The sequence below is a fragment of the Carassius gibelio genome, chromosome B21 (assembly GCF_023724105.1).
Source record: "Carassius gibelio isolate Cgi1373 ecotype wild population from Czech Republic chromosome B21, carGib1.2-hapl.c, whole genome shotgun sequence".
In the NCBI taxonomy this organism is placed as follows: Eukaryota; Metazoa; Chordata; class Actinopteri; order Cypriniformes; family Cyprinidae; genus Carassius; species Carassius gibelio.
This window is the reverse complement of record NC_068416.1, coordinates 16,800,497-16,818,260: the sequence shown is the minus strand read 5'-3', so window position 1 is coordinate 16,818,260 and position 17,764 is coordinate 16,800,497. Positions and strand designations below refer to the sequence as shown.

Below are 17,764 nucleotides of genomic sequence, written 5' to 3'. Positions count from 1 at the left end.
TGATGATGTATGTTTTATAGCCCATTATGTTCTAGTTTACAATGCTTAGGGTCCATGAATGGAACAGTCAGAGTACGCATACTATTCACTAAACCCAGATCTTCTTACCATCATAATGGAAAATCAATTTGCTAGAGTGGTGAGCAAGCTGCCCCTGTGCATTTGTTGCAGTCATGTGTACAACGACCGTTCTGATGCTCCATAGCATTTTACTGGAATAAAACATAATTCTTGGTAGTGTAAAATTTTAGAAGCTGGGACAAAGGCAGTGGAAACCGACTTGAATCTGTTTGCGGTTTTCTTCTTAATTGCCAGGATGAGTCCCGTCCTCCTGCTATCTTTGTTACTGTCAGGTAAGTCCAATGCTTTTTCTTGTTCGTATTATATTAATTATACAATCTTTCTGTTACGTATATTGCATAACTTTTAATGCTGTTTGCATAAAAATTTAATATTCAAAAAATGGAACAAAATTAGAAACATTTTAAGACTATTTACTGTATACCATGGAGTGAATGTGACTGAATTCTATATGCTGCCAAACTGAACTGATAACTCTAACTTAACCAAGTCAAGCAAGCTCTTCACTGATTAACATTTCTGTACAGTTATTCCACAAGCTGAATTAGTTCCAGAGAAACCAAAGAGATCTGCTCTGAACCAACTCACCAGGTTACTGCTTCGCAAATATAACTCTGGAGTCCGGCCTGTCCAAAACTGGACCAAAGCAACTACCGTTTACATTGACCTTATAATCCAATCTGTCCTAGATGTGGTGAGTGCATTTTAACATTTAGAGAGATTACTTGTATTAGTTTTACTTGTAATATTGGTCATACAATGACATTTTTTTTTATGCCAAGCTGTTTTATATGCAGTGCATGTTAACTGTTAGAAGTTGTTAAATAAATTGTTATTGTTAAATAAATGTATTGCACAGTTATTAAAGTGTGTTTCTTTGTTAGTAAAATAAAGTACATTTGCACATCTTTTCACAGGATGGACAGATGCAGAAAGTGACCACCAGCATTTGGTATCGCCAAGTTGGTATCAATTAATTTGTCTAATTAGTGGTAACAGTTCATAACAAAAAATACACAGCAGCATTATTGTACATGGCTAACATACTTTATTCAGATTAGCCTGATGCAGATTGTTTAAGGTAGCTGTTTTTAAAATGTTCTTGCACTGTAACCTCTTGGAATCAAACCTATTGTCCTTTGATCTGACCTGAATATTTACTTTAAATATTTTCAATAGACCAGAAAATGAATATCAGTATATATTGCACATTATATACATACCTGAGTGCCTGCATAAACGGCATGTCTTATTCCTTTTAAATAAGAATGCGATGGATGAGCAGGTTTCATAAACTACATTTATGAGACAGATTCAGCAAAGAATACACATACACAATAATCTGATTTTGAAATGCATGGAATCTGATATTTGAGCGATCTGAATCTTTCTCATGGGACCTGCTAGGTGGTAATAGTACACCGCATTACTCTAATGTTTCAGATATGGAACGATGAGTTTCTTGTTTGGGATCCTGAAGAGTTTGATGGAATCACTGAAATATCGCTGTCCTCGGATGCCATCTGGGTGCCTGATGTCATCATAAGTGAATTGTATGTCCATGATAGATGAATCTCTCCAGCCTGCATCACAAACTCCTTTCGTGTTCTGGAAATGGATTTTGCCGAGTTATGCTCTCATTGCATCATATGTCTCCCTATCTCTCCAGCGTCGATGTTGGCAAATCCCCAGTCATCCCATATGTTTATGTCAACTGCTCAGGAACAGTAAAAAACTACAAACCCATCCAGGTGGTCTCAGCCTGTCACCTGGAGATTTATGCCTTTCCCTTTGACAAGCAGAACTGCACTCTGACCTTTCGCAGCTGGCTCCACTCAGGTAAATTACTCACTTGTGCACAGCGTGTGCTTTGTATACAAGCTGGCCTCCGTATAATAAGAGTTGCTGTGATTACTGAGTGTTTTTGATCAGCCCTGGTTAGAATCTTTTAAAAGCTGACATATTTTAAAATAAAAGCTCCTCACAAACCTGCCAACATAAACACTTCAACAATAACACAATGAACTGCTGATGTGTTTCTCTGGCAGTGAATGAAGTGGATTTAGTTCTGTGGAGGCCTGCTGAGGAAATCGCCAATGATACGAGAGGGTTCATGAATGATGGTGAATGGGAGCTGCTGTCTGTGCCTTCTCACTACTGGACACTGAACCTAGAGGACAGAGTCTACGCACAGATTCAGTTTAATGTGAGAATTAATATTATTCAATCAGTACAAATGACTGATTTCTTTATATCTTGATATCTTTCATGATATCTTTATACTTTACAGCCAGATTTAGATTAGAGATATGTGATAACATAGTTTGCGATGATGTAATCTGTATGCATGTGGATAGAGTTTGACATATTTATATTTGACTTTATTTTGTCATAACATCTGAACACAACCTCGCTGTGAAACAAAAGGTTTAAAGGGATTAATTAACTGTTATTAATTACTTACCCTCATGTCATTCAACACCCAACCTTTTACTTCACTCCTGAATGAATCAGCCATTTGAACGAATCAAATGAATTAATAAATGACTCGCTGAATTAATATTTAAGACATTTACCACCACCTACTGGCAGTTTTAGTTTATTATTTAGAGTATCATTTCATTAAAGAAAGATTTCATATTTTCATAGTAATATTAATACAATTAAGAAAATAAATTATTAAACTTATAGTTAACCCAACCAAAAATGACAATTCTGTCATCATTTACTCACATGGTCCAAAAGAGTATATCTAATACATTTTATTAAAACAAAATATTTCTTGCTGAACCTTTGTAATTTCTGTTTGATGCTTTGCACAACAATGACTATAAATTATCTTTTCAGAGTAATTTCTCCAAATTTGATGTGCGATTAATTAGATTAATTGTTGATTCCAAGTACTTGTTTTACAAATAAATAAAAACTCTAAACAGATATAGTAAAATGCAAATGCATATAAAATGAGTAAAAAAAAAATGTAATCTCCACTTGAAGATCCCATTAACAATAGAGAAAATTGCCACATCATGTAATTAATTAGATTACAAATGTAATCGCCTACCCGCCCTATTTGTAATATATTAAGAATTTCTTATTAACTCGCCACTAGCAAATTTGACTTGAATTAAAAAATCTGACAAATATTCATTTTTGACCCTGACTGAGACATTTGGCACGTAACAGTAGGCCAGACATGCTAGCTAGAGTATTGACGTTAGTCTGACATGTCACAACCCTTCTCTACCCTTTGAATGACTGTTAGTGGATTCACACTAAAGCTAATAGATGAGGCTTAGCGGCAGACAACACACAGAAAGGATGATAATAATGAGATGTCTTTCTGTCATTTGATCAATGAGCGTGGTGTTCAGTGGGAGGAATGGGCCAATAGCTCAAAGCTCGTGGGCAATCCACCCTGTTTCACTGAGATGAGCACACCATGGAAACGGCTGCGTACTTTGATTACCTTTGCTCTGCGGCTCATTGCCGAAAGCCATTTAGGGATCCATATTTGTGTTTTTACTCACTGGCCAAATGGGTGGGGAACATGTTTAAGTCGGTATGAAATTGCTCTTTGTTGTACTGTGGAAGCTTAAGCAGCCTTAAATAAGGAAAGTGAAATGGATGGTCCTGATCCAGATGAGGGGCAGCGAGAGGAAAAAGCTCCGTGGCAGCAAAGTTGATCAGGATGCTCGAGAATCAAGTCTGGGTTCTCAGGAGGAGCTGAGGTGTGGGAAAACAATTTCAGCTCTAGAATGAGAAATTGGACTGATTTAGCAAATCCAGGAAATGGGGAGAAGGCTTAAGCTCCCTATGTAATTCCCCTTTAGACACAGTCATTTCAGTCTGCTCTGTGAGCACATTTCTCTGAGGGCAAGTAATGGAATAAATATCACCCAGAGAGAGGGCGTTCAATTCCAGCCTTTTGTCTCTCTCTGTAGGTGCTGATCCGCAGGCGCCCCCTGCTGTACGTGGTAAGTCTGCTCATCCCGAGCATCTTCTTCATGGTGGTGGATGTCACCAGCTTCTATCTGCCTCCGAACAGTGGCACTCGCATCACTTTCAAGACCAGCATTCTCTTGGGTTTCACTGTAATCAGAGTGAATCTAATGGATGAAATCCCTGCTACCGCTATTAAAACCCCCCTCATTGGTATAGTACAGTTAGAGGTCTTACTAATTACAATGTTCACCTATTAACAACACTCTTGATGGACAACAACCTCACCTTTCTGACAATAATGTCTGATGTTTTTGCCACAGGGGCCTTCTTCGCTGTCTGCATGGCACTGCTGGTGCTGAGTTTGGCAATGTCCATATTTGTAGTGAAGCTTTTGCATTACAGTGAGAAGGAGGTCAAGGAGATGTCCATGTCCGCTTGCTTACTAGACAAATACGGCTCAATGGATCAGAGCTTTATTGAGAGCGCTTTCACATCGATGAAGACACTGGATGATATGGAGCAGTCTGGAGGTAGGAGAGAAAAATATAATTTATTTTGCGTTCTATACTTTGAAAATAGTTAGGAACAATGTTTTTACAATGTCCATTAATTTGTTAATTTCAGCATATACTAATACATTTTAAAATTTTTAAATAAAATTAGTAATAGGCAAACATTCATTTACATTGACCAATAGTTTTATGCATAAAAGAACATTAATGTAGATGGAAAAAAGTTTGTGTCAGCAAACATCTTTGGAACACAAATTAAGATATTTTTGATGAAATCCAAGAGCTTTCTGACCCTGCATAGACATCAATACAACGACCACGTTCAAGGCCCAGAAAGGTAGCAAGTTTTTTTATGCAAATATATTAAAAAATAACTTTATTTAACAACTTCTTCTCTTCCGTGTCAGTCTCCGCTGCTATTCACGAGAATACCACAAGAAATATTAATTGTGTTCTCTCTCTTCTGATTCAGGCTTCGAGTTTGATCTCTCTCCAGAGCCAGACCTGTTCTCCCTGACAGAAGTCTCAAACAATGACTCTCCACTGGAGAAGATCCTGCAGGAGGTGGTGTCTCTCCGACTGTACCTTCAGGAGGAGGACAATGAGGGCAGTTCACAGTCTTACTGGGTGGAACTGTGCCTGAAAGTGGACAAGCTCCTCTTCTGTGTGTACCTGCTAATTATGTTCATCTATGTCATGACTCTACTGCTGCTCTGGGGCGTCTGGAGCTCTGCCTGAAAGTCTGAAGGAGGTGGGAGGGAAAAAGAGGGGTAATGAGAAGAGAAGGACAAAACAGAAGTAGAGGGGATTGAGAAAGTTAAAACAAAGTGACAGACTTCACAACTGAGGTTTCAGTTTTAAAGTATAATTAATTACATTTGATGCCTAATATTAACATGAGTTCAGATTTTCTTCTGTGGATTGACTCTATAATATAAAATGAGCCCAGTTTGCCAAAAGGGATATATATAGGTGCAGTCTTTATTTGTAAAACACGATTAAACTTACTTTCTTACTTTCAAATCATGACTAGTTGTGCGCAAATTGCCTTCATGTTGTATGTGATTATTTGCCATAGAATAACGAAAAACTAATTAATGATCAAATTTATGTTTGAATATTGTCTGTCTCGTCCATACTTCCCTTCTTTTCACTAATGACTCTGAAGTGTTATGTTTTAACTGTAGCACTTGATGATAAGGGACTGTCTCATTGAAATAAACCCCCATTCATAAACACGGAGGTTGCTTTTTATGTCGATATTCTTTAAAGGTACAGTATGGCAATAGTCTCTATTGTTAATGGCATCTTCAAGTGGAGATTAATTTTTTTTTTTTACTAAATGTGGAATTTTAATACGCTGTGACTTTAACTTACATTTTATGTGCATTTGCATTTCACTATATCTGTTTAGATTTTTCATTTATTTGTAAAGCAAGTACTTGGAATCAACAATAAAATAATACTGTAAATTATAAATGATACATAAATTATACTGTTGAACAACGTGCAAAAATAAATAGTGCTTTCCAAAATAAGTTGTATTGTTTTGAGATTTTGTTCTGCAGAGATTTTGTTTTTAACAAATATTTTATTATAAATACACGTGTCCAGAATAAATAAAACAGTTCATAAAAATCATGCTATTGTAAAACTGATTTACTAGGTAATCAAAATGGTTTTATTCAATTCAAACATGGAAAATGATTTAAAATGTCGGAATCAATTTAACTATATGTTTACACAAACAAATGTAATTTTAAAGGCCAGATTACAGAGTATTCTTTGAAAAATTACACATAACATATTAGAATGAAGAACGTACATTTATCTGTCCCTCCCTGTACTATAACATTATCAAATATCAAGCTCCAGTTTCCTTACCGAAAAATAAACCACAATCACCTTCACATCACTATCATTATAGTACATTTTCATTACATCACTTCTCAGAGCTGCCAGTTCAGTCAGAAAAAAAAAACACCTAATTCAATTCCTCATCAAAATTCTGATAATATTTTCCTGACACAAATCTAATCACCTGCCTATTGCCGGGCTAATTAAGTCTCATCATGGCTGGGTGAAGTATTAGATCACAGTTTAATGTAGTAGTCTAAGTGCTCATGGAAATTGACTTGAACTTGGTGGTGAAATATGACCCATGAAATGTCAATGGTATCTGTAATTCATGCGCCGTCCGCTGTTGAGTTAGTGTGAGAGGGAAAAACACTAGTATTATCATTTGATGATGTATATGTTGTTTATCCTGTTATATTTAAAATCTTAAACAAATGAATAACCTATTGCCTCCATGCTGCATTTTTAACATGATAATGAGGCCTAATAGAACATATAGAACATGCTGTTAACAAAATAACTGTGAATTAATCGTTTTTGAAGAACAATTTTTAGAATAAATAGAACTCTATCTGTATCTAGCTTTTCAAGAGTAGATAATGCTTGTCATGCTTATATAGTTAATTCTCTCTGTTGTGTCTCTTGGGACAAGCTGAAGTGCTTTTGACCTGCCTAAACTGTGAGATGATCACACAGAAGAGGGAGGGAGGGAGGGAGGGTGGACTAAGTGCTATAATGACACAATCCGAGTGCTTATGGAAGACTCAGAGATAACTAATGGAGCTCAGGGTGCATCACTGGAAGGAAGCAGCCCCAGGCTAGAAGCCCGCGAGAAGAACCCAGAGCGAGGCTAAACGGCTCAGCACAATGAAATGTTCAGCACTCTGGACAGCTCTCTGCGTTTGGATGTATGGTGCGCTGGTGACTTGCTCAGGTATCTTTTCTTATGCTTTATTTGTGATCTTGGTTAGAAAAACTAATTGAATTTGAGCTTCCAAACGAACAAGCGCTGTACTTTGTACACGATGCCACATTAAACGAGCTTAAGACTCAAGGGCTGTGTCTCAAAACTTGAAAAAAAGTGAGCCGCCAACCTAGAACTTTGGTCATCGTGTGCATTCTAAATTTGAGAGTTATCTAGGTTTTGAGACACCACCAATATTCCTATTTATTAATTAATATGCATTCATGTGTATCTGACAGCCTAACATTTTAATGCTGAAGCTGAATGAAGTATAAGTGATAAGTGGCTATTCTTTTGTCTCGGTGTAGTGAAGAAGCTAAGCAACAACACCGGGCGTTTCGCCAATGCCACTCTGGTTCGTCTAAATGAGTTTTTAAGTGCCGGATATAAGAAAGGAGTTCGACCAGTGCGCGACTGGAGGCAGTCAACAACAGTGGCTATTGACCTAATGGTTTATGCGATTCTTAATGTGGTGGGTAGAGGTCTCAAAAGTCTATTAAATATGTAAACTGTTGATTAAGACTTTTTGTGTTCATTCTTTTGTACATATTTTTGTGCCACACAGGATGAGAAGAACCAGGTCTTGACGACTTATGTCTGGTACAGACAGGTATGTTGGTGGAAAATTCAAGATTTATTAAATATCAGATAACTGACAGCATCAAAAGATCCGATTTCTGAACGAATGACTCTTATGAATTATGTAGTCCGTTTGACTGAATGAATTACTGTGAGTCGATTCTTTGTATGAATATTGAGCAATGAACGTACTGTACTTCTGTTTTTATTTATTTATTTTGTGAAGCAACAATTTGTAGCGCTAAACAATCGTTTGACGCTTACGAGCAGATAATTTTTTGTGTATAAAAATCGATTCCCGAACAAATGACTCACACGAGCCGGTTCTTTTTTTGTGTATCAGTCACTGATCTATCAGTGGTATCAGTAATTTACGGCAAAACTATTTTTTTTATTATATATATTTATTTTTTATGCAAACAAAAGACTATTTTCTTATTAATAAAACATAAAAGCAAAAAGCAGTATAGTCGGATTCTTTAAGATTCGTTTATTAGACCTTCTGTACATCTCTATATTAAACAAGAACAGTTACTTGCTATACTTAATTAAGCCTATTAAGAATGAATAGTTTTTACAGTGTGCAGGTCTTGTACTTGACATTTGTCTTACCTCAAAAGCAATGGATAGACGAGTTCCTTGCGTGGGATCCAGAAGAATTTGATGACGCTAAACAGATATCCATTCCCACTGCCAACATCTGGGTTCCAGATATTCTTATCAATGAATTGTGAGTAGACTTGACATAATGAGATAATTAAAACGTTAATGGTAGAATTATTGAAAGCTTTTCTCTGACCGCTCCATCTCTCTGTCCTCTGCAGTGTGGATGTGGGAAAGTCTCCTGATATTCCTTACGTCTATGTAAACTATACTGGGCTTGTTCGCAACTATAAGCCTATCCAGGTAGTGACCGCCTGCTCCCTCAACATCTACAACTTTCCTTATGATGTCCAAAACTGTAGCCTGACTTTCCAGAGCTGGCTACACACAAGTAAGTAAACGCATTTCATTGACCTTGAGTGAGATCATTCAGTCATCAGTGACAAAATGTACCTCCTACACACAGAATCCAAGTCTAATAGGATTTTGAGAGATGTGATCGGTCTTGAATCATTTATGAAACTCTGAAGCATGAAAGCTTAATAAAATACAGACAAGCATAAAGTTGTTTTCCAAAAACAACACACAGCAGAAATAAGGATGCCCTGGAATTTGAGCATTTCAGAAACGATTCGAGGACAACATTGCTTTTCCTGAAAACCGAATGAACTGACCTTTAACCTCATCTCATCCTGTAGCTAAAGACATCAACATCACACTAATGAGAACCCCCGAGGAAGTAATGAATGACAAGAGTGTGTTCATGAACCAGGGAGAATGGGAGCTGCTTCACGTCCTCTCTACATACAAAGAGTTCAGCGTAGATAATGATGATTACTATGCCGAAATGAAGTTCCATGTGAGTAACATAATAATGCCAAATTAAGCCATGGCACACATTAGCATTCACAAATGAAAAATGTCAGGGATACAAATAAAAGCTTTTTGCAGTCAGGACAGACAGAAGTCTTACTGACTATAAACATAATTGCATTAGCTTTGTATTATTATTGAGTGTTGTGTAACCATTAAAAATGAGCTATAGATCAATATGTATTAGAAGGGCAATATTCCATCAACATTTGCAGTTGCAGAAGAAAATGTGTTCCAACACTTATTGGCATTAAAATACATTAATACTTTTGTGTAAACAATCCACAAACATGATAAAAAGTGAGAGTAAATTTTTTTTTTTTACAAAATATTTCTATTTAAAATAAAAGGCGTTTGAACTTTCAATTCATCAGTTTCCACAAAAATAGTAACATTGCTAATAATAAGAAATCTTTCTTGAGCATCAGATCTGTATATTAAAATGATTTCTTGAGGCTCATGTGGCACTGAAGACTGGAGTAAAGACTGATGAAAATTCAGTCTTGTCATAGCAGAAATAAATTACATTTAAAATTGAATTAAAATAGTAAAGTAGTAAAATTTCACAGCATAATGTATTTAAGTGCACTACTAAATGCACATGGTCCGAATGTCAGGTCATATTTCTTTTAGAAAGCAGTTTTGAATTAGTACCCAAATGAAATAAAAACAAAGTGAGAAAGATCAACATTATGAAAGACATCTCTTTCTTTTTTTTGTCAGGTTGTGATCCGACGCAGACCTCTGTTCTACACAGTCAACCTCCTGTTGCCCAGTGTATTCCTGATGGTGATGGACATCGTTGGATTCTACTTGCCCCCAGACAGCGGCGAGAGAGTATCCTTCAAGATCACCCTGCTCTTGGGCTATTCTGTCTTTCTCATCATCGTCTCTGACACTCTGCCAGCGACCGCCATAGGGACCCCTCTCATTGGTAATGAGGTCTTTCTGATTCATAGAACATGACCTGATGCATTTCAAAAAGACACTCAATCATTCATTCTTTAGTTCCAGAAGATTATTATTATTGTGTGTGAGAGAGGTGACGTGTAATTTAGACATTATTACAGGTATATGTCCTCAGATAAAGAGGTTTTTGTTATTTGTAGCAAGTAGTGTGATCCTGTTAAGTTTCCTCTAAGCTGGCTGCACTTCTGATGGCAACAGTCAGAAGGCAAAAAAACAAGCCCTTTCTTGAGTATTTCAACTGAAGTCAATCCACATGTCTATTGATTTTCAATATGGAATCGCAGCTGTGAGGAAGCTTGTGCAGAAATACACAGCGCTGATTAATTTGAAAGATAAGGTGAGCAGCCTAGATCACTACAGAGGTTTCAAGTTCAAATACGACTGCAAAACTAATGCTTTCAAACACACTAAAGACTACAGAGGGTTTGCATTTTCTTCTGTTTGTTTTCTTAAGAAAGGTATTGAGAGAAGTAAATCCTCAGTAAGATCTCAAGTAAATAGAGTAATAGAGAAAAAGAACAATGCTTGACCTCTGGGTAACTTAGTAATATTATCAAGCTGAGACAGTTAAAAATGTTTAATGTAGAAACATAAATATATACATTGGAAATTTTGGATTTTAAATCCAATTTAAACCTGGGAATAAATGCTTTAGGATTTTGAAAAATGTATAACAGAGAAATATTATGAACATAACACAATTGTACACTATATTTAGGTCACTAATCAAATAAATTTGTGGCATTGATTACGTAACTATTTATAGATGATCAGCTTTTTTCCCTATCAACATTTCCTTCTATCTAGTGTTTAAAATTATTAAATATATATAATAATATAACGTATATACATATACATACAGGTGAATCTCAATAAATTAGAATGTTGTGGAAAAGTTCATTTATTTCAGTAATTCAACTCAAATTGTGAAACTCAAATGCTCAAATAAATTCAATGCACACAGACTGAAATAGTTTAAGTCTTTGGTTCTCAACAATCTCAACAAATTAGAATACTTCATAAGACCAATAAAAAAAAACTGTGAATTGTTGGCCTTCTGGAAAGTATGTTCATTTACTGTACGTGTACTCAATACTTGGTACTTTTCCTTTAATTACTGCCTCGATTCGGCGTGACATGGAGGAGATCAGTTTGTGGCACTGCTGAGGTGGTCTGGAAGCCCAGGTTTCTTTGACAGTGACCTTCAGCTCATCTGCATTTTTTGGTCTCTTGTTTCTCATCTTCCTCTTGACAATAATAGAATCTATGGGATTCAGGTCTGGTGAGTTCGCTAGCCAGTCAAGCACACCAACACCATGGTCATTTAAGCAACTTTTGGTGCTTTTGGCAGTGTGGGTATGTGTCAAATCCTGCTGGAAAATGAAATCAGCATCTCCAAAAAGCTAGTCAGCAGAAGGAAGCATGAAGTGCCCCAAGATGTATTGGTAAACAGGTGCAGTGACTTTGGTTTTCAAAAAACATAATGGACCAACACCAGCAGATGACATTGCACCCCAAATAATCACAGACTGTGGAAACTTAACACTGGACTCCAAGCAACTTAGGCTATGAGCTTCTCCACCCTTCCTCCAGACTCTAGGACCTTGGTTTCCAAATGAATTACAAAACTTGCTCTCATCTGAAAAGAGCACTTTGGACCACTGCACACACCAGTTCTTCTTTTCCTTAACCGAGGTAAGACGCCTCAGGAGTGGCTTAACACACTGCAGAGGACAGAGAGATGGAGCGGTCAGTGGCTTAACAACACGATCACTGTAGCCAAATTCCTTGACACATCTGTATGCCTCGACACCAGCCTCAGTCCATTCCTTGTGAAGTTCACTCAAACTATTGAATAAGTTTTGCTTGACAATCCGCATAAGGCAGCGGTTCTCTCGGTTGGTTGTGCATCTTTTCCTTCCACTCAACTTTCTGTTAACATGCTTGGATACAGCACTCTGTGAACAGCCAGCTTCTTTAGCAATGAATGTTTGTGGCTTACCCTCCTTGTGAAGGGTGTCAGTGATTGTCTTCTGGACAACTGTCAGATCAGCAGTCTTCTCCATGTGTAGCCTAGTGAACCACACTGAAAGACCATTTTGAAGGCTCAGGAAACCTTTGCAGGTGTTTTGAGTTGATAAGCTGATTGGCATGTCACCATATTGCAATTTGTTGAGATCGTGAATTGGTGGGTTTTTGTTAAATGTGAGCCAAATTCATCATAATTTAAAGAACCAAAGACTTAGTAAAATTAGAGATTCATTTAATAGTTATACAGAATACGGAATAAGTTTCACAATTTGAGTTAAATTACAAAATTACTGAGGCACCTGTATATATATATATATATATATATATATATATATATATATATATATATATATATATATGTGTGTGTGTGTGTGTGTGTGTGTGTGTGTGTGTGTTTAGCTACTGCTGTATAAAATAAGACCAGTTATTACATACACCTTTCTAATGTATAGATACAGCAAGTTTTCTTTATTTTTGTATTTTATTCCAAAAAAAAAAATAAAAAAAATAAAAACTCCTGAAAAAGGTATAAAAATATTAGGCAGCACAACTGTTTTCAGTGATAATAATCAGAAATGTTTCTTGTTTCTGAAGGATCTTGTGACACTGAAGACTGAAGTAATGGCTACTGAATATTCAGCTTTGCCATCACAAGAATTGCATTTTAAATATATTAACAAAATAGTTTTTACCATATTACTGTTTTGGCTATTTTGTTTAAACAGATTGAGACTTGATGGAAATATCTAAAAAATCTTTAGAAAACATTGAAAAATCTTACCAACTACAAAACGGATTTTGAAAATTGAAATTCTGTGTTTCTTGTTTCGCTCAGAAAGAGCACAAATAAGAGCAGACACTTATGCATATGTGATGTCTGTGTATTTGAGTGTAGGTGTGTACTTTGTGGTATGCATGGCGCTGCTGGTCATCAGCCTGACCGAGTCTGTTTTGATCGTGAGGCTGGTGCACAAGCAGGATCTGCAGTCTCGTGTGCCCCAGTGGGTCAAACATCTGGTGCTGGAGAAGGCCACGGTGCTGCTCTGCATTCGCAACAGGAAGGTCTGCACGATCCTCTCGCAGGGATCTGACCTGCCGCTCTACAAAGAAAACAACATGAACACAGGTAACTGACGCTTTCGCTAAGCCCCGCCTTAAATGTTACGGACCAATCCTACCTTAGCAACGGCTGCCAACCACTTCATCTGTAAAGTTTAACATAGCAACAGTTCAAAAGTGGGTGGAGCTTAGCAAATGAAATTGATCTTTGATTCTTTAAGCAGTCCACTGCAACCATCACATCTCAGAGGGCTCCAGAGACTCTGGGAGAACCCTGGGTTTGGGGCTGTCCACGCGGGACAGCGGGTCTCCTGTCATGGACGGCATCCTGCGTGAAATCACCACCATCCGCCAGTTCATGGAGAAGAAGGATGAGAGCAGGGAGATCGCTAAAGAGTGGCTTCAGGTGGGGTACGTGCTGGACGTCCTGCTGTTCCGCGTCTACCTGCTCACCGTGTTGGCCTACAGCATCACTTTAGGCACACTGTGGTCCGTCTGGCAGAACGTCTGACCGCAGATGTGGGTCACAGAGGGAAGGCGCCAATTCGGTCTCACTGCTCAGTGTAAATGCAGTGTTTGACGTAATTTAAGTGCTGGTAATCTGATTGTTATCTCACAAGAGAATAACTTGAGTACCATAGAGGAGAAATGTGCTTTCAAATCAAGAGTTATTACTTGTAGACTGCTGTTCTAGCCGGATGAAAGCTCTTCAAACTGCCGTCTCTGAAAAGCATACAGAATACATGTATGACTGTTATAATATCGCAGTCTTCTCATATTTAGAACAACAGCGCGACTGCACGTGTGATATTCTCTTTTTACAACCATAAAACATATAAATTAGTTAAATATGAAGAATTCACATTTTTTGACATATTTTGGTTGTCTCTGCCGATGGAAACGGTTTCAAAAACATCAAAGAAAGAAGCAGCAAACACAGACAAACAAAGCTTTAAACATATATGAAATACATAACTCACTGTGAAACAGCATATCAAAACCTTCAGCAGTGTATTGTGCCGGAGTATTCCATTATTAATAAAAAAATGTCATTAATCACACTGACATAAACTACTGTTCAAAAGTCAGTAGGCTGAAATTTTTGAACAGTAGTGTATTTACTTCAGCCATATTTGTGAATGTTTGGAATCAAATAATTGAAGTTTTATGCAGTCACTGAAACAACAATCTATCCTTAAGGTTCCAATTAATATCATTTCACTTCTGTTATCCTGATCAAATCTGTGGTACTGTGAGAAAAAAAACATTCAATCCTGTTGTTGAAATGTAAACCTCTTGTAAACTGTCTGTATTCCTGTGTCTTGAGAAGATGTTGGACCATGTCTATATTGTGCTCCCTCTCTTCCAGCCCAAGGGCGGCTGAGTATTAGTCGTTGCCTGTGACACTAAATGTACTAATTGTAAAGATTTTCACCTCACTGGGAATGCACTCAGCAGGCCTGGGGTGGTTGGACAAATGCCATCGACACCCTACATAATTAAAGAAAAAAAAAATCAGTTAGACAGTAAATGGGAGCATTGATCCCAATACAATCAATGCGGCTACATCTCTCCATCCCGCCAGCACACCACAGTCCTGAATTAGGCATAAAACTTCATGTTTTGTGAGGAACAACAGTTACCAAATGCCACTCTTTATGTAAATAAATAATCATTAAAAATGCAATATTATCATAATTACCATTCAACAACACCAAAACCATAGACCTTTGATGTCTGCACTCAACTTTGACCAGCAGAGGGCTTCTAAGGCCATGTAATGTATTTAAGGCACTGCTGATGTTAGGGACATCATAACATGCTCCTGAGTTTAACTGGAATCTGTAATATTAAATACAGTCTGCATTTGGAGCGCACACAATAGGATGTCAGTGCCAGAGGAATTTCATTATCAACCAAGAACGGAATGTTGGCAGGCTGAAGTTGGCCGTGTAATTCATGAAAGCCATACACAGTCATAACAAATGGCTTCAAGTGGCATTTGTAGGCTGTTTCTTGTTTTGCAAATTCATCTGCTGGAGGTCGTCCACCGGCTGTGGCTGGGCCTGCTCGCGCCCGCAGGCACGGTTTAGCTGGGAACACAATTGAAGGGATTTGAGAAGACCAAGGCCACCTTTCAGTCCTGCACTGTCTAAATGTCCCTTGTCCATTAGATCATATCTGGGTCAAAGAGCAACCAAAGAAGGGAACCCCTGCTCGCCTCACAAAAGCCATTCACGCAGAGAAGGTCATGTGACCTTAGCCGAAAACGGGCGGTCTTTGGTGCCAGCTGTATTAGCGTTTCTCTAATGAATGATTCTTAACTTCCCAAGGCCTTGCAAAGCAAATATAGGCTACAATCTGAACCCTGCTGTCTTTCTCAGACGATCATTAAAATAAATCAGTTTCATCTTAAGAGATAGAGCTAATTAAAAGACTCATTAGCACAGCACACTGATGTAGCATTGTGTGCTTTATACGAGGCACGATATTTCCAGAGGGTGAAACAGCGTTTCATTAGCCACTGTAAAGGTGCAGTCACATTTACCGTTTTCGGTTTTAAACATTACTTCGCTTGACAATATCTTGTGTAGCAGCACTGAGCTTGTTGTCTTCTGTTTTCCTGCTTGTATTTCCATAGAATGGAGGCTTGTACGAATTTCTGAATGAACTGTTCGTTTTAAAACAAAACCTGTTTTGACTTAACTTCTGTGAGCGGCATCTAACACATCCACGCTATTGACAGCTTTTTGTAGCGAAATTTCGTTGTAGATTTGCTATGTGTTAAGAGAAAACACAAAACCAACCCAGATAGCACACGTCCGTCTACACGTCTGTTAAAGATCGCTTGATCTGGAAAACATCTGCTGTTTACAAACATCTGACAGACGTCAGTTTTACATACATTCTAAATAAACATCTTAAAGCATCTAATAAACGTCTATTTGACAGCCGATAGGAAACATCTACAAATGAATGAACAAACACACACAAAAACCTCTAGCAGAAGACAGACGTCAAATAGACGTCTCTGTAGGCTATGTGTGCTATCAGGAAACCAAAAATGCAAAAATTGACGTCTAGTGATGGAAAAGTGTATTATATTGTATACAGATCCTTCAGGTATACTATCCGTGTTGTATTTGTATGTAGAATTAATACATTAATAAAATGTTCATACTTTGTGATCACGTAACGTTTGTTTTCAATTATATCAGGCAATTGTTGAATATGAACTAACAGGCACAAATTGTGGCGCTCACACAAGATGGCAGCAGTAACACTGAGCTTTCGCTATGTGTGTAGTCTTACACTGGCAGATGTTTACAATAATTCAACAGGATCATAACTCAAACACACACACAGAGTGTTAGACAGATACGATACCAGAGGGAGCATTAGCATAGCAGCGAATTGCCATTATTTGCTCAGATGGTTCCTGGTATTAACACAGAGCTCTATGTAATGAACACAGGCAGACTCTCTAAAGCACTGAGGTTTGTATTCTCAGCTTGTCTCCCCCCAGAATAAAAGAGAAGCAGAGACTGCTTTTGTTTCAGTCTATTTCCCTCTGAATAGTAATGAGAGCTGGCAGTGGAGGCACAGAACCTGTTCTCTTCACTACCTGTGTGACTCCACTTTACTGTCTTACGGATTTATTGGATAATGTATTTGCATCAAGTTCAGTCTCGTTGTCCTGTTTTGTCCCCCTACTCTCTTAAATTGTCATTTTAAACTTGGTAAGATATTTGCCAATATCACAGCTGCAGGTGATGGTAACCCACATTATTTTCACAATGCATTTAACTTTTATGTAATTTATTTATTTTTAATAAAGCTAAGTTTGAATCAGACTAATCGGTAATGTTTAATGTTTAAACTGTCTCAGCCTTGTTTTACAGAGTCTAGGCTGCCTATAATAAACAACAGCATCATAAGGAACAGCATTTTTTTTATGCTAAACTGATATATTTACAGTCTAAGATAAAAAAAATTTTTTTTATATAATTTACTCCCTCATCTTACAAACCTATACCAATGTTCATGCTTTCTCTCTTTAGTGCAGAAATGGATGGTGACCAGGAGATTTCAAAAATAGCATTTCTATTTCTACTTTGAGAAATATTAACTCATTTTATATTTTTTATGTAATCTTGTTTTTACAGTAATGGTCACCATTAACTTTTGATTTCATAGAAAAGAGCAGCTTGAACATTCTGCATAACATCTCCTTTTACGATCCACACAGGAAAGTCCATAATATAGGTTTGGAACTATGAGGGTACACTAC

At 37.4% G+C, this 17,764-nt stretch overlaps 1 protein-coding gene across 1 annotated transcript; it reads left to right on the top strand.

Annotated features, from left to right (window-relative positions):
* Positions 1-1,465: 1,465 nt before the first annotated feature.
* On the top strand, positions 1,466-16,018 carry LOC127985692 (5-hydroxytryptamine receptor 3A-like). The gene is given in 14 exon segments (XM_052587747.1): positions 1,466-1,634; positions 1,751-1,920; positions 2,130-2,287; positions 4,026-4,236; positions 4,347-4,510; positions 7,673-7,831; positions 7,925-7,969; positions 8,559-8,668; positions 8,763-8,932; positions 9,240-9,400; positions 10,138-10,348; positions 13,310-13,476; positions 13,598-13,621; positions 13,661-16,018. Coding segments are annotated over 14 exon segments (2,193 nt in total). The 5' UTR covers positions 1,466-1,515; the 3' UTR covers positions 13,985-16,018.
* Positions 16,019-17,764: the final 1,746 nt, after the last annotated feature.